Below are 21,652 nucleotides of genomic sequence, written 5' to 3' on the forward strand. Positions count from 1 at the left end.
AATATACATGTGGTATATATACTTATAGAAAATTACCCTGCGATGCACGAATAAACTTTATATATATATAGGCCGCCCCTTAACGTGCGGTCAGTACGGCCTCACCATTATATAGAAATCTGTTCAAATGTGGCCACGCCTTCCCGTGCGATCGGTGCGGTTCACACCACTCAATGTTAGAAAACACACCACAATGAAAATACAGAAAAACACCAAAAGACACACCACACACCCAAAATAATGCATCATAATTTCCCTGCCCCTAATGGTGCATTTGCTAACACTGTGTGGTGTATATTTGCATGCCTAGTGGTGTATTTTTTGGTGATGCGTACCTAATGATGCATATTTGTGCGGTGCATTTTCTAACATTGAGTGGTATGTATTTGTATTCATAGTGGTGAGGCTGCATTGACCGCGCGTTAAGGGGCGGCCACACCTGATTATGACACTATATATATATATAATTGATGATGAAATTATAAACAATTCTAATATTTGAAAGTGTACATTTATTTGAAATTATAAGATTTGTGTATTAGTGTTGAAATTGATTACTTAAAATTTATATTAGGAAAAGTCTAAACAAAAATTAGAAGGAAGAGCATGGCTAATTGATACTATTTTAAATAACAAAAATAAATTATAATCAAATGAAAGGAATCTCTATGTTGGCTAAGCTCTATCATAATAATAATAATTACAATCAATAATTAATATTATTCTATCATAATAATAATAATTATCATATTACTAAAATACCCCTACATTTGGGCGGAAAACTTTAGAGGATATTGCTTTTATATATAGTATAGATATAGATTATGTCAATTATCTATAAAATAATTTTCATTTTCATCCTCATTTCTCAGCAAGTGACTTTTTGAATACAACCATAATAAAGTCAAGGGCGAAAAAGGTCATTTCACAGATAATTAAGAGATAAAAATGACAACCAGTATAATTGAAAGATGAAAAAGCTATTTCTTAATAAATCAAAGACTTAAAATGTCACCTCAAAAAAAAAAAAAAAAACAAAAACAAAAACAAAAACAATGTCCTAATGCCTTGTGACAAGCATCCAGCATTGGCCAACCCAACCCACCTTGAATCAATCATTTGTTAATTGTTATTATTAGTGTTTTTTTTTACTGAGGGAGGCAGCCATGAGCCATACATGTCACAATCAAATCATTGTATATTATACGTATATGAGTATAGAAAATGGCAGATTGGCATTGTTTCTGATTCTCCCACCTTTGTTGTCTGTATGTTTTTAGCAGCAATAATGTCTTCTCTTCCCCCATCTCCTATTTCATCAGTATTCTCATCAACATCTGGTTTCATCAGAAAAGGAAAAAGTGTTGGCAGAGGTTTAGTGATGATGAGAGCCAGCAATAATCACCATGATTCCACACCTCTTCACACAGCAGGATCAGCATCTTCCAAGAACAGGATTAAGGTTTTCTTGAATCTTGAATCTTGAATCTTCTTTTCTGGTTTTCTTCATGTGTGTTCATATGTGGTTTGGTTTGGTTTGGCTGATCTTGAACAGGTCTATGAAAATCTGGCAGAGGGTGTTGTCTGTTACAGAGATGAAAATGGGGAAATAATATGTGAAGGGTATGATGAAGGTCCAAGGCTTGATTGCCACCAAGTTTCAAGATTTTCTTGTAATTCAAGGTAGCTGTGCTCTCTGATCTGCAACTTAGTATGCAATTATGAGTTTTTTTTTTTTTTTTTTTTTTGAAAGTGTGTACTGGATAAATTCTATTTTGTGATCCTAACCGACAAAGGATCAGCCTAAGTTGCACATAGCTGACCGGCTCAAACCATAAAGCCAAATAGGTCGCTCCTATTGAGAATTGAACTTAGAAGTTAGAACCTTGTAATTACTATGCCAACCTAACCAATTTGACTAAGGTTGCTATGCAATTATGAGTTCTGACAACATATGAAATTGTCCCATGTTGTAGGGATTATCACTAACTACCAACTTTTTTGTTTGTGTGATCAGTAGGGTTGCAGATATGGTTGATCTTCTGGAAAGGAGTTGGCTAAAGGTGGAGGAGAGAAAAGAGCAGTTGATGGGGGAAAAGATGATGGGATGTGAAACTCTCTGACTTTGTTAATTATTTACAGAGAGTTGGCTAGCTTAAGCTCATCCTGCTAATCATCAAATGTAAAGATGAACATTACAACTTAAGGCTCGTTGAACAATATATTTTTCCTCTTGCTTAGCTTTAATTTAGATTGTTAATAAACATGTTCAAATCTAATTCAACTCCTGGTTTCCTTGTGACAAAATAGTTCTTACATAGATGAAATATCGTTTATTTTCATTGTAGACAGTGTATTTTTAAATTTGCCATGTTATGAAAAACAATTCTGAAGCCGTTGAGTCATATATCCCAAGTTACTCGACTAACGCTTTAGGGTAAGAGCAACTAGTCGAGTTCTCGAGTTGGGTGTAAATCTGTAATGGCAAAAACTGGAACACAAAACACATATCAATTCATATTTGAAGAGAAGGAATTAAAAAATGCATATATTGCACAAAATCTGCCAAGAGTGCCAGTGAATTGAATCACATATACAATTTGCATTGGATCCTAAGACAAAGTGACAGCACAAACTAAAAAAATGTACAAAAGAAGTATAGGCAGCCCAGCCAGCCTGCTATCTATATGGAAGAGACAATCACAGATTTAATCATATAATGCCAACTGCCTCCCAAAAGAATGGAAAAACTGTAGGGGTAGATATATATATGTATATATATGTGTATGTGATCTTAGCGAAACCGATGCAAAAAGAATTGCAAACTATATGCTTAGATGTACAAACAAGCAGATTTACAAAATCACTCTGCAGATGTTGAGCTGGGCATATTCTCGTCACACAATTCGGTCTGCGAGATGCTGGGAATCAGGGTGGAAGATGACCATTGATCTGGGATCATCAGGAAATAGGTAGTCATAGCCTTCCTGAACCTCTTCTTATACTGTTTGGGTGAGATGACAGTCGGTGAAGCGTTCTTGGGGCCGCCTAGGATGCCGGAAGCTTTAACCCACGTCTCAAGATGTTTGTCCCATGTATATTGTCTCATAAAGTCAATAATCCCGAGAACCAGTTCGTGCTTCTCTTCGTCAATTCCAACGAGTAGAGAGTAATCCATTACATCAACCGACTGCAATGTAAAAGTGAATCCAGCCAGTGAGATTCGTCATGCGTATGTTGTTGTAAATGCAAATCTATTTAACGAAATTAAATTAATTTGGTAAAACTTACCGCAAGGAAAGCAGTGTCGTTCCAGACAGCTCTCTCTAACAGCCTCTTAGCTTTGTTGCCAACAAAAATGGGAGATGTTGGCATCGATTCAATCAAGTTCTGATCAAGCAAAACCTTGTTACTCCCACTAGAATCTGGATTGTAACGAGACCTGGAAGATCCCTTAAGGTCATACAACCGCGTAATCTTTCTTCCAAATAGAAGATTCTCCATTACCAGCACATCCATTTTGGATTCCTTCCCTCCTTTAAGATGCTTTGATGTAACCTTCATAGTTCATATAAACCAAGAGAGAGATGCTCAAGTCTCAGATTGGCACAAGCCATGGTTGAAAATGAAAAAGAATTATATATACTAATTGTCATAATATTTCAGACTATAATATCAAATATTTTTGTCATCCATATACAAATAAAAGTTTTGCTATCTTGCCGGAAAAAAAAAAAAAAAAGAAGAAGAAGAATATAACATACCTGATAGATCCCCAGAATCTTAGCCAAACATGTTGGACTTCCAGAGCTTATTGACTCGGAAAGGTATTTGAAATATCCTGGAGCAAATTTAATGAATGATTCCAGCTCGGTCTTTGTCACTTGTTTAATAATGAATCTATCATCCAAAGTCTTTGCAAAGAAGACGTTGCTCTTGCCTCCTTGGGCTCCCCACTTCTTGCAACGGCTAAGAGATCTTACAAAGTCCATCTCTGATGGGCAGCATACCCTCCTCAAAGCTTCAAAGCGCTTTGCATAATAACAAGTCACTGTATATTTTGTTTTCCCCTGTGGTCCATCATTGGCAAACGAGACTCTAGCATGCATTGTTTTTGTATATAAGAGAGGATCCAAAGTACGCGAACCAGATAAGGACAAGATACTCTCATCAGCAGATGCAATATCATCCAACGATTGAAAACCCAGGAAACTTCCTCCTGAATCGAAGGACTGCAGTGGAAAGGTAAAGTCTGCAGATTCCTTTGGTCTGTCGAGCTCATCAGAGAGTTGGAGAATATAGTCAGGTGAAACCAGTGCATAAGATATAAGGCTTGTGGGTTCATCATCATAAATCGGTACAACAGTATCATTAACCCCTACAGGCAGAAGCAACCTCGCACCATCTTGTGCATCTGATCCCCGGAATGATGAAATATAGACGGGGTTATACTCACCGAGTGTATCCAGTTTCTGAGCACTACCCAAAAAGTTCTTGTTCAATGACCTATAGAAGTTTATGAAAGGCATTCCTAACCAGCTCACAGAATCTTCCGTGTTTTCTAAGCCTTTGAAAGACAACAAGGAAGATACAGACAATTTAGCTACACTGAGCTCCTCTCCACTGTCTTCAACATCCAGCTTTTCTGTGACTCTATTGGTTGAAGAATCCATGGTTGCCAGATGAAGAGGTTTGCAAGGACCATCCTTTGGCGTTCCAGCACTCATATGACTTTCACCAGTCCAAGCAGCATCAAGAGTGTCAGACAAGTTCTCCATCATCGGAAACTGTCCATCAGAAAGGACTCTACGAAGGACCAGGGGATCAGATTCACTGCCGTTGATTACAAAGGAAACACTATTTGGATTTCCGATTAGATTATTAGAATCAAAACCTACATCACCTCCTTGATTGATCTGGTTGACGTGGCAACCAGTAACCCTTTCACCACCATCATCAAGTTTTTCTCCCACTGGGACAAGATCAGAATCATACAAACTGTTGCTTGGTTCAAGAGGAATATTTGGATCACTGTACTTCTCATTATCGACATCTGAAGTACAGACAACCTCACCATCAATACAATGGCTCACTCTATCTAAACTAGCTGCATATACCAGACGGTGGTCCCACATATAAGATTGGAAAAGTAGTTGTCTTCTCAGTCTATTAATTTCAAAAATATCAATAGCAGGTTGGCCATTTTTCACTTCTTTGTTTAAAACCTTTTCGAGTGATTCCTGCTAACAGAAAAAGCTCATCAGAACCATCATAAGGAAAAATCTGGTTATAAGTGAATAGATAAATCTATCCCATTAATAGCATTTCTAGGACCATTATTTAAAACATAATACAATCCTACACATCATGCTTTTAAAATGGACTTGAGTAAATTATACTCTCATCATACACTAAAGTTTTGGTACCCCAAAAAACAATGAATAAGGAAATGAAGAAAGAACATTTAGATACAGCATCATTGGAACGATGTTGTGGATTAATTACTATAATTGACCAATTGATATATACAGATTAAGAACATCAAGAATCTATGGTCAAGATATCAGCTTGGCCAACAATTTCATTTGATATTAGACAGAAAATATACCTCAAACTCTGCTTTCTCTTTCTGCAGCATCCCTTCCAGCTCAGTCAAATGGTGTTTAGTTTTTGATACTTTAATACTGCTGTTAAGCATAACACCACATTTTTGCTCTGCCAAATTACCAAGTGCATTGAAGACTTCAGAAAACAATAGCTCAGCTCGACCAACAACCTGTTTGATTTATAAACAATTAAAGTTGAAAGAGATCAAAATCAAGGGTGCAACATGCTCAGAAATCCCAAAGTTACATTCTTATACCTCATTTACTTCTTCTTGTACCCAATCTTGATTCTCATAGTTGAAATCCAGCTTTGAAGGTGGTAGGTACACCGAATGAACATCAATTGAAGCATAGCGAAAGCAAGCAACCATTTTCCCAAAACTGCAAAAAAAAGTAATGGAATGATTAAGTTCAGAAAACATTCATCAGTGAATTTTAGAAATTCTCAGTTTCCATTTTGGACATGTATACACTTTATTCTCACATATTTTGATAATAATAAGCAAGGTACCTACTAGTATGCTAGCAGATCATGGTGTTGTTCAGTGCATGACAGAAGACTAATAAACACAAGGGATCCAAAGATTATTTTCTGTTTGAAAGAAACTACACGAAATCATACCCATAAAAGCGAAGGCAGTCTCTATGCAATGAGTGGCCACAGCTTGCAACCCTGCTAGCAGCTGCATGGTTTGAAAAACTAAGCTCCAAAAACTTCCCAAAGGACAAACCCCAAGCAGCATCAGACATCACCACTCTTCGAGTTGCAGGAGGAAAGCCATTAAATCGTGGACACTTCAGGCACCTGTGCCACATCCAGATTTTTCCTTCCCTTTCACCAGGCAAAATAATTTCTTGTAGCTTCTTTACAGAAATTGTTAGGGTGCCCTGATGGTGGGTATAACACTGAACATGTGCCTCTGATGGCATCTCACATGAACGACATCGATAACCCTGTCCATAAAGTAAAAAACCATATTAGTTTCAGAAAAAAAGTCTGATGTTTTCCATAGAAAGAAGACTGGAAGGACAAGAGGTTACTTGATCAAACAAGTGGTCTCGCAGAAAACGACCCAAGGGTTTGTCAAAGTTTCCATAGTACTTGATCCGAAAAAGATGTGATCTTTCACAGACGGTCCCTTTCCACACACACCTGGATGATAAGGAAACTAAAATGCTCTGATGGTCAGATGAGGGTGGAGGAAACCCTTCCTTTGAAGAACCTGGTTCCTCATGAACATGCTTAACCTCTTGTTGCAAAGTTGGATTTGAAACTATTTGGTTAGCATCCATGTCATTACAAGTGTTTTGCACATTCTTGGATTCCATACTTTGTTCCAGGGGACCTGATGGCCTAGAATCATTTGATACAAGATGGTCTCTCAAATCTTCAAGGATATCGTTGCCTACTAAAGGTTCATCCCTGGAAGATGTTAAAGTTCTCCCCTTGGGTGCATGACAGAGGGAGGGCTCATTGGAGGAAGAGTTTGAAATACCCTGCTGAGAAGATGTAACTGAGGGAATTATGGAGTTGGTGCTAATAGCAGCGTAGATGGTAGAAAAATCTGCTGGCTCCATTTTCTGAACACAAAGATTGGCAGTCTCTACCAGATTATTAGTGGGGACACTGAAGGACCTCTGTGGTTCACCACTGGTTGGAGGTCCCTGAGTCTTTTCACTAGAAGGGATGGTGAAACCAGGGAATGTTGAGATGGACCTGCCAACAGCCGATGTTTTATCTGGAAGTGCCACAGTAATTGGAGAACCCAAAGGAAATTCAGGAAGAGTGGCTCCCTCGTCTGCAAGAAACGATGTTTCCACAGCCAAGTGGTAAGCCGCAAAAACTGAATATTGCACTACATGCTTCACCTTCTTCAACTCATCAGTGTTGGCACCTCGGAGTAATACCTGAGTCAACCACATAACGAAAATCCATAAAAGATGAGTTTTACAGGTCACAAGCATTTAGTACACTCCGTAAAATGTCTAACAAAATCTCAGCCACATAAGAATAAATGAAAAACCACTTTGGTAATTAGTGTGAGAAGATTTTCAGATTCAAAGTACAAAAAATTTCTGGGGTATCTTTTATATATACACTTCTAGACCAAAGCAAGATACTGTAACAACTTTTTTGGGGTAATTCAACAGGGAAACGAGACTGAAGACAAGACCCTGCACAAATAATCTGGTACTGTAACATTTCTATTTGAACTCAATATTTAATATTGTTCCCATAAATGATGGTAAATAACTTACAGTGCATCCCAATGGCTTTGGACAACCTTCAAAGTACATCAATGTCTTCATAAGCTTCTTTCCACTCTGCCCAACCACATCATGCTCTTCGGCAAACTTCTCAACATGGAACATATCACAGTATCCCAACTTTTGTGATGACAGATGATCAATTGAAGGAACTATCTGACCACCTGTGCAACGGGCAATACGTTCCAAAAGTGGCTTTTTGATATTTAAAACTAGTGATATATCCTTTGCCAGAAGGTAGTCTTGTGCACAGCGAGAAACAGATTTCTCCACCAAGAGAACATCAGGTTGGTGTGCATCTATTTTTGCAACAGCCATCTTGAGATGATCCATTTCCTGGATTCCCCAAAACACAAAAGGTCAGTAAGATTTTTTAAACACGTTGACACAAATTAAATGCAAATTAAGAATTCATGATCACAACCTGTTGCAATAAAGTATCGACACTTGACAAGAGGTTAGAAACCCGCTGGTATTCAAGAGCCCCGCCAAGGATCAGTATCCGAGGTTTCTCTATTTTTGATGCCATTCGCCGGTGAGCCACGTTTTTCTTACAAATAATTCCTTTGACCACCACACTATTCAAGGAGAAAATGTTTTTATATGAGAATAGAATCCATTCAAGAGAATGTATCTAATTGATGCGTAATGCCATTAAGAATAAGCTTCACAAGTAAAAAAAAAATAAGCTGTAGAAATATGTGTAAAGCTACACAGTACACACTACAACCTCACAAGAAGCTCATACAGAAATTAGCAGCTCATTATACTATAATCTATATATACAGTCCTAGAAATGAGGACTAGCAATGCCAGTTTATCACTAATTTGCATGATTCTTTGCGTTCTGATAAGTATATTCACCACTTTCACAAACTACATTTCAAACAGACATCTCCCTAAACTTATCATATAGCAAGATGAGCCTCTGAGAAAACTTGTGCTTACAAAGGGTAAACAGTTAGATCTTTTGGTGAACATTCACAAAAGGATCAATATTCCTATTTAAAAGCATTTATAATTCGTGCATTATGCCTCTTACGATATTGAAATACAATGGTTGAGAAAGCAAGCCATGTTCAAAGATAAATGCTGCCATCAAATACTACCTCTATCTTACAGAAGATACTAAACATGCATGCCAAGATAGAATTATGCACACAACGGAATAACTTCACTTATATAGCCTTTACCTGTCTCTGCAATGACCAGAGGCTATACATTTGACCTTTACATATCCCCCAGGGTCCATTCCCCCACCCTTGCTGGTGTCTGGTTTTAACAAAGTAGCAGCCTCCCAGGAAAGGGATGTAATTATGTCCAGCCAATTGTCTTTCTCATCTTCCTCACCCATGGGAAGATTCTCGACCTGCATAAGCTGAGCTACCAACGCCCTGAAGTGCCCATCAACCACATGCTTCATAGCTTTCTTATGCTCTTCATTTGACTTGTCTTTACTTTTGTACTCCCCACTGCCAAAACTGCTTGAAGTACGAAGAGTTGCCCATTCTCCAGCAGCATCCCCATCATCATCATCATCAAACGGAAATGCTTCCCTTTCATCTTCTTCATCTTCTGGATCAGGAGGAAGCCACAGAACCCCATTGTTCTCAAAATCAACAGGATCAGCACTAACATTTTCAGCTACATACATAGATGAAGATGTTTCACATTCATAAACAATGTCAGATTCACCTTCCTTTTTCACAATCTGTTGAACTTCTTCTGAAGTCTGGGAATCCATACTATTATGTACAGAAGAGCTACTAATGCTTTTTGTATCAACAGCTTCTCCATCAGGATGAATTTTGAGTGATCCAAACTCCTTGACAATACCATCAAACTGAATGTGATTATAATAACCATTACCCTCAGATGAATGGTTTCTCGGGGAACCTAACTGGTATGAACCATATTCTTCTTCTTCATCATCACTCCTAAATTCCAAAAGAGAGCAATAAACAATTAAATGGCAATGGTGCAGCTAAATTTGCAAATAAGACTTGCACTGAAACGAACAAATCATCCAATGAAGTCTAGCAAGAATTGCTTAAAACCCCCAAAAGACAAATAACTCGCATAAACAGAACCATAAGCCATAGGGCACACAAGGGCATCTAGAATGTGAAAAATGTAGGAGACATCACCTTGCAACATAATTTATAATTCCAAACATCTATTTTCATTAGAAACATATTAGAAGTAATACATAACTAATGAGTTAATGAACTGCCTCAAAAACATACTATGGACCACAAGTTTTGACAATTAGGCAATATTAGCAACCTTCATAAAGAAGGGAAATAAGATTAAATAATGAATTAAGAATCCTGGAGGAAGCTTTGCTTTTTCTTTTACTTTGTAATGACTTAAAAAATAAATTGTATAACTAATTGTCTAAATTGCTGATAGGGGATATATTTACTCAAGGTCATGCATAATTGCATATGAATAACCAGATCCTTAACCACTCCATAAGATTTGTGCATGGATTTGATTCTAAAAGGTTAAGACAGCAAAGATAGCTATATGGATAAGAATGCTACTCAAATGCAACTAGTAACCCCAACTTCAACTATGCAATATATTTGGCTGTAATGTATACACCACCAACAAAATTAAAGGGTTTAGATGCTTAGTTTTTGGTTGACCTAGGTTATTTAGGAGTTATCTAATCCATCCCCCAACCCCTTTAAAAAACAAAAATAAAAAATAAAAAATAAATAAAATAATTAAATAAAAAAAACCCTAAAAAACTAAAAACAAAAAATAAAGAAGAACAAAAACAGGGGACCAAAAAAAAACTTGAGGGGGGATGTTTGGTTCAAATATGGCAATCAAAATTAAAATCAGAATCAAATGCTTAGGGATGGGAATGACTTTTAATAAAAGTAGTGTATGTGTTTGGTAGTAAATTGGAATCAGAATCGATTATAAACAAGTCACCCGGGAAGAAGCTAGAATTCAAGAAATGTGAGGATTGAGTTAAACAGAAGCTAGAAATATGAGGACTAAGTAAAACACAAAGCTCTAAATTTGAATTCAAATACAACGCATATCATCTTTAGGAAGCAGATCTGGCACAAATTAAAGCAGATCAAAAGAAGAAACATATCAAAATGCAGAGCAGATAGATCCGAACCGAACAATGATATGCGATTCAGTTAATCAGTTTCCATCTGCAATCTGAACACGAATATGGCTATGGGCAGTTGAGAGGGTGGCGATGTTGCCGATGTATGAAGGTAGTGATGGTGGATTTGGTGTTGCAAATACGCGATCCAAACTTTCTCTCTCTCTTCTTTTTTTTTCCTTTTCTCCTAATTTTTTTTATTCTTGCGTAAAACACATGACTTACCCGTTAAAGAAAAAATCCATTCTTGAGTTATTTGATTGTAATTACTTTCGCTTAAAATTTTGAAAACAAACTACTCTATGACACTTGAGGTGAATTCCGCTCCTTCCTTCAAAAGTTGTGAGCCAAAGGTCCCCTTAATTACCAAGGAACTCTAATCCGAAGACGAGGCTTTTGAAGAAGCCCATTTTACAAGAAGCAAAAATTAGGCCAAGCAAGATCATACTGATCTAAGGGTACTTTCAAATAATAAGTCAACATTGTAACAAACTCAACATAGCAATTGAAGTGTCAAACTGAACTGACAGATGCTGATTACTCGAAAGATCAATATTTATGCAAGAAAGTTAAATTAGTTAAACATGACAAAATAGTAAGCAGCAATGTATAATGAGTACCTTGCTGTACAAAACGCATATCTATCTGAAGACTGGTTACAAACACCCATGTCCGCAGCAGCAAGATGACTACTATCTCTAGCTATGATGAAACCCTGCTTGTCTACAGTTGACTCCATAGTTGCTGCCTGATTTAGACCGAGTTCAGCAGCAGAATATGGCATTGATGCAACAGTAATGCTACTACTGTCACCGGTTCTACTAGATTTGAAGCTAATAAAACTCGTTGCTGAAAGCGAAGTACTAGATTCCAGGTTATCAACCTCAATTCCATTATCAGCAGAGGCTGCTATACCTTGTTCCCATTGCTTAAAACAGTAATTACAAACCCTGACTTTTTCCCACTCATCCTGATGTAGCATGCATGGCTGACTGGATGGTGCGGGAACCCAATTAGATGTGCACTTGGCGCAGAAAATTCGTCCACAATGTCGACAATGGTGCCTACGGTTGATCAATGTAAACTGGGAATCACAATCATAACATACCCTACAGCTCTGATCAGGCATCCAAAAGTCCCTTGACACATTAGCTGGTTCAGACCGCCAAGGGATCCACGATTTCAGTAAACCTATGATATCAAGGAATGTCCTATCCAAGGAATCCATCTACATAAGAAACCCTGCCTACCTCTCATTGTGTTGTGCTCATTTGCTAGCTACTAACACATCACTCCTGACCCACCATGGGAAGACAACCCAGCAAATTCTTAATAAATTATACAAGGATCCCTGATCCCTTGTAGCATCAAAGGATCACCAATAAGCTGAACTTCATCAATCAACACACATCAAATACTAACCTAACCATGCATCTTAATCAACTGCCCCCTGATTCAGTAGGAACCTAACAATTTTGATGACTAAAAAACTCGGTCAATTACCAATAAACTACCTGATCTCTCCACCATCTAAGTATCCAGTCAATATAACCCACTCTGATATCCCCAATCAACCCCAATCCCAACAAATAAAACCAAAAACGTGCAGCGATACGTCAAATACCTGATCAAACAGAACCTACAAAAGGAATCCAGGAATCCTCCTTAAACAAAACCACAACTTATAAGTCGGGCAAAGCAGAATTAGGAGAAAACACGTATTTCTGGATGAAATCAAGCTGGACCAGACGCGGAAATTCATATACAGATATAAGAAATCAAAACAATCAAGAAACCCCCATGGCAATCAATCAATCAATCTCCAACCTGAAATTAAAAAATTCAATCATTACCCAAAATAAATATCAATACTTGTAATAATTATTTATATTTCTGAATACAAAATTCAATAAGCAAACACACACAGCGTCAGCTGGAAAATAAATATAAATAAATAAATATTAAATATTAAAAATTAAAAATTAAAAAAAATAAAATTAACTGTACGAAAATGGCCATCTACGGATACAGCTTGGAAGTTGAAAACATAATGAATTGAATAGTCCGAAACTATATCACTGTCGAGTGAAGACAAAAATCCATGGGAACTTAAGCCAATTGGCGGCTGCCACGCAACTGCGTATACCCACAAACGGGGTAGGTGTTTGAATTTTCTCTCTTTCTTTAAATTTTCTTTTCTGTAATTTTAATCCAAATAAATACAACTGTAACTTGTAACTATCACATATACGCGATTACGCATGCTCCTTTTCTTGGTCAAAACTATTTTATGTGTTTTCTTTATAACCATGTTTCCAATTTTGGCAGACCATATTTTGGATCCTAATTCCGTCTAAAGCTCATCAAATAGGTAAATCTCTAGCTGTCTAAATAATTTCTGGTTTCTTTACACTTCACACCAGAGATTTTTACCATAATTGATCAAAGTCTTTCAATGACTCCTTTAAGTCTCGGGAAGTTTGAATTCACACCTTTGTATTAAAATTAAAACTAAATATTGAATTGATGACCTAATGGATAACTATTTTCTTTTTGCATATGACAATTTATATTGAATATCTCATGTTGGGTATGTTTGATATGTTTATGAGTCAGAGATCGCCTCACGGATCCTTATCCGTGAATCAGTTCAAATTATATTATATCAACATACAAATATCATACTTATATGCTCAAATATAATAAAATACTAATCAAGAATAAAATATTTATTACTTATAAGAAAAATGTAATACTTTTATATTTTTATGTAAAAGTATTATATTTTTCATCAAAAGTACTATATTTTTCCTAATAAGTAATCTTGGCAAGTGTCTCTAACTTATAAATAAAATAAAATACTTTTGATGAAAAATGTAATACTTTTAAATCAAAATGTAAGAGTATCACATTTGCCCATATAAATAATGAACACTTTATTTCTAATTAGTATTACACTTTCATATTGACCCGACCCGTACCATGTGATGATTTCACACAAGTTCTTCCTATGTTCATATGTTATTGGAAGAAGTGAAACAGAGTGATAACACAATAGGCACCTTATTTGTTTGCTAATTGGGTCAAGGGTACGTGTGGGTTGGAGCACTATGCATGAGTAATTTTACAAATGTATCGTTATTTTGTTCCCACAAACTTAGTTTGTTTATTATTAATTTCTTGATCATGTTTTTCTTAAGTTCCTGTTCAAAATCCCTGCCTTTTCAACTACTTTGACTCTCAAATTTTATTCCATACTTTTACAGTTTTACTTACTCAAAATTTTGATGTATAATGAAAATAACTCTGTTACATTATGGTGTAAGGATAGGGAATTCATATAATATAACTCAAGACTAAACATTGATTAGACGATCACTTAAGTTACATACCCAGAGTGGCAACTATTTTCTTCATACCCATTGAAAAGTGATAGTGATGGAAGAAATTGGATGGAGTGGACAAGGGTGTGGGACTTAGACACATTGTCAAATCATGTAAATTTTGTATTTTTTTCATTTATATCTTTAATATTAATTTCTTGATCTTGTTTTTTTAATAGTTTAAATTTTAATTTCACTAAAATAATATTCACAATAATCAAACTCAGTCATCTTCAAACATAAAAGTTATACTATATCAACTCGATTCGGCAAAGTGTTCAAAACTTTAATTTGGCTTGCATGGAAGAAGCTTATTCATAAGCTCAGCAATATCAATCTCATGAAAATGAGTTTCCGGGATCAAATTTCCAGTCTTGGGATCCCTCATCCAAAAAACATCCCTCTCCATCGCTTTCTCTTTGCTTGCACCGCCCTCCCTCGCAAATTCCTTTGCCTCTGTCCTCATCACCGACAATGACGACGTCGTCGCTTGCCCCTTCATGCTCTTCGCCGCCACCGTATAAGTTATCTTGTCACCACACAATAAATTAAAACGCAAACATTATCATTAATTAACAACGTAAATCATAATAATACGAACTCAAAAACATAATAATAAAATCAAGAACGAAGATTAACGAAACAGTAGAACTGAAACAATTTCAATGGGGATAGATCTTACTTGAAGAGTCGGAGAGTGTTGGACATCATGGTTTAACCGCTTGCTTCGAGGATTCCGACCATTACAACTTATTTTGTGGCGATTAAGGGAGGAAAATTAGGGGTGTTTATATAGAGTCCGGACAATCACTAGTACAAAAAAGCACATAAAACACTGACATTTAGCTACTGTTCTTGTTAGAACGGTAGTGTATTCTTAAAATAAAACGCGCGGTGGCAATTTTGTAAATAAGTGAAAAACATTTCGCTACTGTTGTTTGAAGGAACGGATGCGAATTTAAAAAAAAATCGCTCTTGATATTTCGCTACCTTTCTTGTTGGAAATGGTAGCGGAAAAGATATTAAAAAATTTTTAAAAAGATATTAATAATACAGATTATTAATTATTAAAAAAAATAGAACAAAAAGATCAATCTCTGCCCGCATTTCCTCGCCATTTCCTCACCACACCATTTCCACAACTAACAGATCAGATCTCTGCACGTAGCCACACCACCATCCACCTTCTCCGCCTTCCACCGTCGCAGCCGCTGCCGCCGCCATTGCATCCTCCGCGACTGCGCCTCCCCCTAGCTGTCGTCCCAGCCACTGCCTCCGCCGCTGCGTCTTCCTCCGCAAATCTGCCGCTGCAGCCACCACAGCCGCTGACATCGCGACCGCCACAACCTTCAGTTTTTGACGCCACCGTTTCGATCTGCACCACCGCGACCAACGCCACCTCCACCGCGACCAACGCCGCCTCCACCGTGATGGCCCCGAAGATATAGATCTGGAACCGACATTACTGTAAGTTGGCCATTACTGACATTTCCTTGATCTTTTGGACTCCGATTTCGTGCTTTTCCGTAAGCTGTTTGAGTTCTTTGGTCTCTTGCTCGAAATTTCAATGGTTTATATCTAAATGTCATGAATGTGCTTCAATTAGTTTAATTTTTAATTTCGATTTGAACAGTAGAATACCAACATTAACCCATTTGATTGTCTTGCCAAAGAAGGACTAGAGACTTAAAAGAGATTTTTCTTTAGTCAATCTCTTAGCAAAACATTATTTAACTTTACTGGAGGTTTTTTATTTTTATTATTATTATTATTTTTTATTTTTGCAGTGGCATAATGAGTTCAGTTTATATTTATAATTCTCATTTTGTTTTTCCGTAACATTTATTGTCTATGACTTGAAAATATTTTGTATATATTAAGGTATGGGTTTTTGTATTCTTTAAACTTTCAGTTGTGACAGCAGGGAAGTCTTGGTTTGTAGGTGGATTTGAGGAGTTAACAACCGCTGATAATAAGCCATATATATGGATTTAAAAGTTTTAAACAGACTTTGGAAATGCCAAAACTGTTAGGAACAACAACTCAAGGTATCATGCTTCTTGATATTTTTAGTTCTTTTTGTAAAGGAAAAAATGCTGGTATAGTACTTTTTTTGCTTGATTTGGACACTCAGATTTGAAATTGTCTGTTCATTTTTACTTTATTTTACAGGAAAGAGAGAAATATAAGCTAGGAAATCCCAAGTCATTCCATTATCTTAATCAACCCAACTGTTATGAGCTTGATGGAGTGAATGATGGCGAAGAATAACTTGCAACAAGAAGGGCTATGGATATAGTTGGAATTAGCGAGGAAGGACAGGTTAGGTATCCCTCTGTGATTCAGAAACTTTTGGGGCATGTTTACTGTGCAAAATAATTTTCCATTTTCCATCTCCATTTTAGAAACTTTTGGGGCCTTGAATTTTTCTAACATAATCTGCTTGCAGCTTCTGTAGTTCTAATTTAGTGAGAACTTCAACTTTCCTATTGAGGATTGGGCATGACAATAAATATTGCTTAATATATGTATCTCATTATTTGGAAATATAATTATTGTGGGATTTAAATACTAAGTTTTGAATGATAATTTTAGCAACTAAAGTTTTGTATGCTCCTTAACATGAAGCAAAACTAAGGGCATCCCCAATGTGAGACATTGGTTAATTAACTTCAATCCAATGGCGATTTAGATTCAAAATGGAGTTTGTATCATGACATCCATCGAAAATATGTATTTTTTTGGTTTTATTTTGTGATATGCTTCAGTTTACATTTTCTTCAAAGGCTTTAATTCTCTGATCTAGCTGGCCTATCAGAATATGGAAGGGTCTTTAATGGTTTGTTTGTGTATTGTATCAACATGTGTTGTATACTGAGTAATCATTAAACTTGTCTCAGAAAACAATTCTGCTGTTTAGTGTGCAAAACAATTCTTGAGTAATCATTAAACGTTGTATTAAACCTTTCAGGAGGCAATTTTCAGGGTTGTTGCTGCAATTCTTCATCTTGGTAATATTGAATTTGCAAAAGGGCAAGAGATTGACTCCTCTGTGATTAAGGATGAAAAATCTAGGTTTCATCTTAATACCACAGCTGATTTGCTCAAGTAGGTGGTATTTCCTTTTCAGGAACTCAAGTATCATTGGTATCCTTGCTTTTGGTAGGTATTAACATATAACATATGCACATAAATAAATAGGTGTGATGCCAAGAGCCTGGAAGGATGCACTAATTAAGCGTATGATGGTCACACCTGAGGAAGTTATTACAAGGACTCTTGATCCTCTACAACAACATTTTAATCAGGTTAGTTCTCTTCATTGTATCTATATCTAGTAATTGCCTTGATTAATCTATCTTCTACTGAAAATCATATACTTTAACTGTTGCAGCATGTATTTAAAATGGAACAAGAAGAGTATGAAAAAGAAGAGATAAACTGGAGCTACATAGAGTTTGTTGATAANATTGAGAAGGTTTGGAACCAAGCTTGATATACTTTCATCAAAAATAGTTATTAGAAGTAGTGTGTCTCTTGACAAAATTTACTAGCTTTTTAAATTATCTTTTTAATGCTTTGTTACCTGTTTAATCTAGCCACTATAGAAATCATAATTTATGTTCAAACTTTTCTTATATGTTTCAATTATCAGCAATGTTGGCTTGCAAACTGTATGAGCAATTGAGACGTGAAGCAGCTGCTGATTTATGTTTAATTTCAGTTGACAAGGCATGAAGGCTAATTTCATAGATATATTTGTAGATTAATACTTGATTTTTTTAAAAATGATATTTGTTGAAGTTAGTTTTATTTCTATCACCTCATTAATTAGGACTTTTAATTAAAATAAATAAAATATTTTTTTTTCAAAAAAATTTAATCATCCGCTCTTGTTTTTAGTTAGGAACGGTAGCGGATGATCAATTATATTTTTTTTTAAAAAATAGCTCATCCGCTACCGTTCCTAGCTAGGAACGGTAGCGGATGATCAATTATAAAAAAAAAATAAAAATATAACCCGCTACCTGATCTGACTTTTCGCTACCGTTCTACAACAGTAGCGAAAAGTCAGCGACATTTAGAGACTGTCCCATCCGCTACTGTTGTACAATGGTAGCGAAAAGTCTTTTACAACAGTAGCGGATGTGCAGTTTTGTACTAGTGAACCTTAATTAGATGATAGTTTTCTTAATAATCACGGAAACAGTCAGCGACATTTAGAGACTGTCCCATCCGCTACTGTTATACAACGGTAGCGAAAAGTCTTTTACAACAGTAGTGGATGTGCAGTTTTGTACTAGTGAACCTTAATTAGATGATAGTTTTCTTAATAATCACGAAAACCAATTATATGGTCACGTGAGGCGTGAGGGTATAGTATCTCACACGTATTCCCCGATGAGCTTGAATTTCGAATGTTTTCCGGCGCGGGTCAGGTTATAAGTGGAGAATGGCATAAATCCATGCATAATTGCATATATGCAAATTAGCATGTATATTTAGATATAGAAGTCAAACATAAAGGATTTGCATATACATGAATTCGAACCATCCACGTACATTTTAATTAGCGTCTTCAAACAGACAATGAATTCGTTCATTTTGATTCTCGACTATAAATGATATTTTTCAAATTATGTGTTCGATAATGTCATAATCAATGGGTGCATATCCTTTAGAAACAAATTAAAGAATATATGCCTATACATATATGTGGAAGGACAAATTTCATTTTAAAAAATAAAACCAAATTCCTTCATGCGCATTCTAATATGCATAATTAAGATGCTATTTTAGTATTCTTCTCTTAAATATTCTAGTGATAGCCAATTGGTTTGTATATATAACATAAGAATAATGTTATTTTGACCTCCTTGTTTTATTTTCTAATATCTACTTTTGGATGTAGCAACAAAACTGTTACTGAATTATGCATTGTTTATCAAATAAGCTATTGATTTGAATCGATTAGCTAGTGACAATTTAATCTAGGCTTATAATCTTTTAACGAGGTGGGCTTCACCAAAGATAGAATCTTCGGTTGAGCCAATCAACTATAGATTGTGTGAGACAGTTTCATGAATTTCAATCCTTGAGATAAAACAGTTTCATGAATTTCAATCCTTGAGATGACCAACTCATTAGTTAGAATTGAGACTTGTGAATCAATCCGTGAGGAAATTGAAAGAGTAAATATTCGCCCGCGAAAACTTTCTTTTTTTATTGCAAAAGCAATAGGATAAAAGACAGAATAAGGATTAGTTACAATAATAATACAATATTAGTAAAACTAATATGAAAATGTTGAATTATCTATTCAAACAAGATATATAAATGACTAACGATTCTTCGTATTCCTCAAAAAATACATATATATCTTAACTTCATTTTTTGAATATTATATCTTAATTAATTGAAATGAACTTCATTATTAAAAATCCAAATTTTGAAATCCTTTNAAATATATATATATATATATATATATATATATATATATATAGTCATAATCAAGTATGACCGCCTCTTAACTTGTGGTCAGGGCAGTCGCATCACTAACCACTATGTATACAGATATATACCACTCAATATTAAAAAATGCACAACACAAATATGCTAGATAGGCATCACAAAAAATACACCACTATATATATATATATTGTTATAAAAAGCAAACTGCCTTTTGCATTCATATTAATTTATTGAAACCATATATATCAACATAACAGAACTTTAGCAGTTTACAAGGATCGTTAAAAAGTTCAAAAGACCTTTTTGCAGTTGCTGCGAAGAAGCTGCTTCCTAAGATCAGCAGGATCGACATCGTCAAAATGTGTTTCTGGTACCCAATTTCCGCTCTTCGGATCTCTCATCCAGAACACCGCCGCCTCTTTCTCCGCCGCTGCTTTTTCTCCGGCCGCCGGAGACTCCACGGCCGCTCTCTTCACCGCCTGCGCCTTCACTCTCTCCGCCGCCACCGTGTACCCTCTCCTGTTATCACACGCAATACAATACTTCATGTGCAAGAAATATCAAACATGCATCACATATAACGCATGTACTAAATATAGAAAATCAAATTAAAGAAAGTTACGTAATCATAAAGTCAGGAGTTTGAATTCATGTATATTGAGTTGTTTTTTTTTAATTGCGTCCAATGTTTGGCTTAATGGGATGCAGATACTAATGTAGTATATATAAACAAATTAAGAAACATAAATATATATACCTGAACAGGCCGGCGACAACCTTAGAAGACATGATTGATAGATGATGCTTTTTGATACAGACAAATGTGGTTGGGAGATTGTGATGATCGAATCGTTGAGTGTTCAATTCTGAGACGGAAGAGGTGTATATATAGAGAGGAGGCGGGGAGGGGGGAATGAAGCATGCAAAACCATGTATGTATAGGATATGGACTCTGGTATTTAGGATTTTGTATTCTAATCATACTAGAATTCTTTCTCCGATCAATCTATGACACTCCAATTTAATTTTGTGAGTACTATTGATTCTGTTATAATGTAGTATCTATTCATAACTATTTTTTTAACCTATGAAACACTCACTCCCTTTTATATGTCATCCCTTTCATATGAGAGTGCAACCAGGTGTCACGGTCTTAGTAATATGCAATTTAATTAGTTCATCATTAAAAGTGATATTTGACGTTGTGATTATTATAATTCTTATATTTTTATTGTTCTGGCCAAATTAAACATATTCCTTGTGTTAAAGATCTTGTGGTCAAGCGGCATGAAGTAACTCTTCTAAATGTAAGGTAATGGGCGAGCCCCAGGGGCGTAGGCTTGAGTAGAGTGTGATAACTTTTAGCTGATTGGGTTGAGTAGCCTTTTGAATTTTAATATTTGGAGTTACAAAAATCTTATTAATCAAACACGTATATTGATTTTTTTAACCAAATCAAATAACTAATAGTGATCAAATAAACCAAAATTGACTGATAGGTTGATTATTTATCAAACAAGGCCTATATAATAACACTCTATATATAAATATTAGGAATAGATGTGTAGGGAAGACTTACGAGAAGTCAATGTATTGTCATGGGAGCATAAAAGTATAGAATACATTTATTTATTCGATGAATTTGTGAAAGCTTATGCTGTCTTTTCGATCATTTCACAATCCTAAATATAAGTAAATGCAGGTTTCATATTCTTTGCTTAAACAGGGAATCAAGGTGGAAGACAGCAAGACAATTGGAGATTCGATACTGATGTTTATTTGGCATAAAA

At 35.8% G+C, this 21,652-nt stretch overlaps 3 protein-coding genes and 1 long non-coding RNA gene across 7 annotated transcripts; 2 read left to right on the forward strand and 2 right to left on the reverse strand.

Annotated features, from left to right (window-relative positions):
- Nucleotides 1-1,177: 1,177 nt before the first annotated feature.
- LOC116010056 lies at nt 1,178-2,327 on the forward strand. The gene is made up of 3 exons (XM_031249319.1): nt 1,178-1,462; nt 1,556-1,683; nt 2,018-2,327. The coding sequence occupies exons 1-3, from the start codon at nt 1,178-1,180 to the stop codon at nt 2,121-2,123; spliced, it is 519 nt and encodes a 172-aa protein (XP_031105179.1). The 3' UTR covers nt 2,124-2,327.
- A 193-nt stretch (nt 2,328-2,520) lies between these two features.
- Nucleotides 2,521-13,146, reverse strand: LOC116010214 (1-phosphatidylinositol-3-phosphate 5-kinase FAB1B-like). The gene is made up of 12 exons (XM_031249514.1): nt 13,010-13,146; nt 11,628-12,834; nt 9,068-9,811; nt 8,299-8,452; nt 7,866-8,210; nt 6,648-7,514; nt 6,229-6,560; nt 5,864-5,987; nt 5,609-5,776; nt 3,765-5,240; nt 3,292-3,558; nt 2,521-3,190 (listed from the first exon to the last, which is right to left on the reverse strand). Exons 2-12 carry the CDS (start codon nt 12,233-12,235, stop codon nt 2,864-2,866), a joined length of 5,412 nt encoding a protein of 1,803 aa, XP_031105374.1. The 5' UTR covers nt 12,236-12,834; nt 13,010-13,146; the 3' UTR covers nt 2,521-2,863.
- Nucleotides 13,147-15,479: 2,333 nt separating this feature from the next.
- On the forward strand, nt 15,480-17,856 carry LOC116011192. Of its 4 annotated transcripts, none has more exons than XR_004096981.1 (6): nt 15,480-15,857; nt 16,303-16,438; nt 16,563-16,717; nt 17,362-17,498; nt 17,592-17,698; nt 17,785-17,856. It is a non-coding gene; the product is annotated as an uncharacterized LOC116011192 (long non-coding RNA). The 4 variants fall into 4 exon arrangements; XR_004096978.1 differs by having other exon boundaries at nt 15,481-15,857; nt 16,563-16,712; XR_004096980.1 differs by having other exon boundaries at nt 15,481-15,857; nt 16,315-16,438; nt 16,563-16,712.
- A 2,161-nt stretch (nt 17,857-20,017) lies between these two features.
- On the reverse strand, nt 20,018-20,750 carry LOC116004521 (late embryogenis abundant protein 2-like). The gene is made up of 2 exons (XM_031244608.1): nt 20,620-20,750; nt 20,018-20,381 (listed from the first exon to the last, which is right to left on the reverse strand). Exons 1-2 carry the CDS (start codon nt 20,649-20,651, stop codon nt 20,153-20,155), a joined length of 261 nt encoding a protein of 86 aa, XP_031100468.1. The 5' UTR covers nt 20,652-20,750; the 3' UTR covers nt 20,018-20,152.
- Between the last annotated feature and the right edge of the window lie 902 nt (nt 20,751-21,652).

Source organism: Ipomoea triloba, chromosome 2, assembly GCF_003576645.1.
Source record: "Ipomoea triloba cultivar NCNSP0323 chromosome 2, ASM357664v1".
Taxonomy (NCBI): Eukaryota; Viridiplantae; Streptophyta; class Magnoliopsida; order Solanales; family Convolvulaceae; genus Ipomoea; species Ipomoea triloba.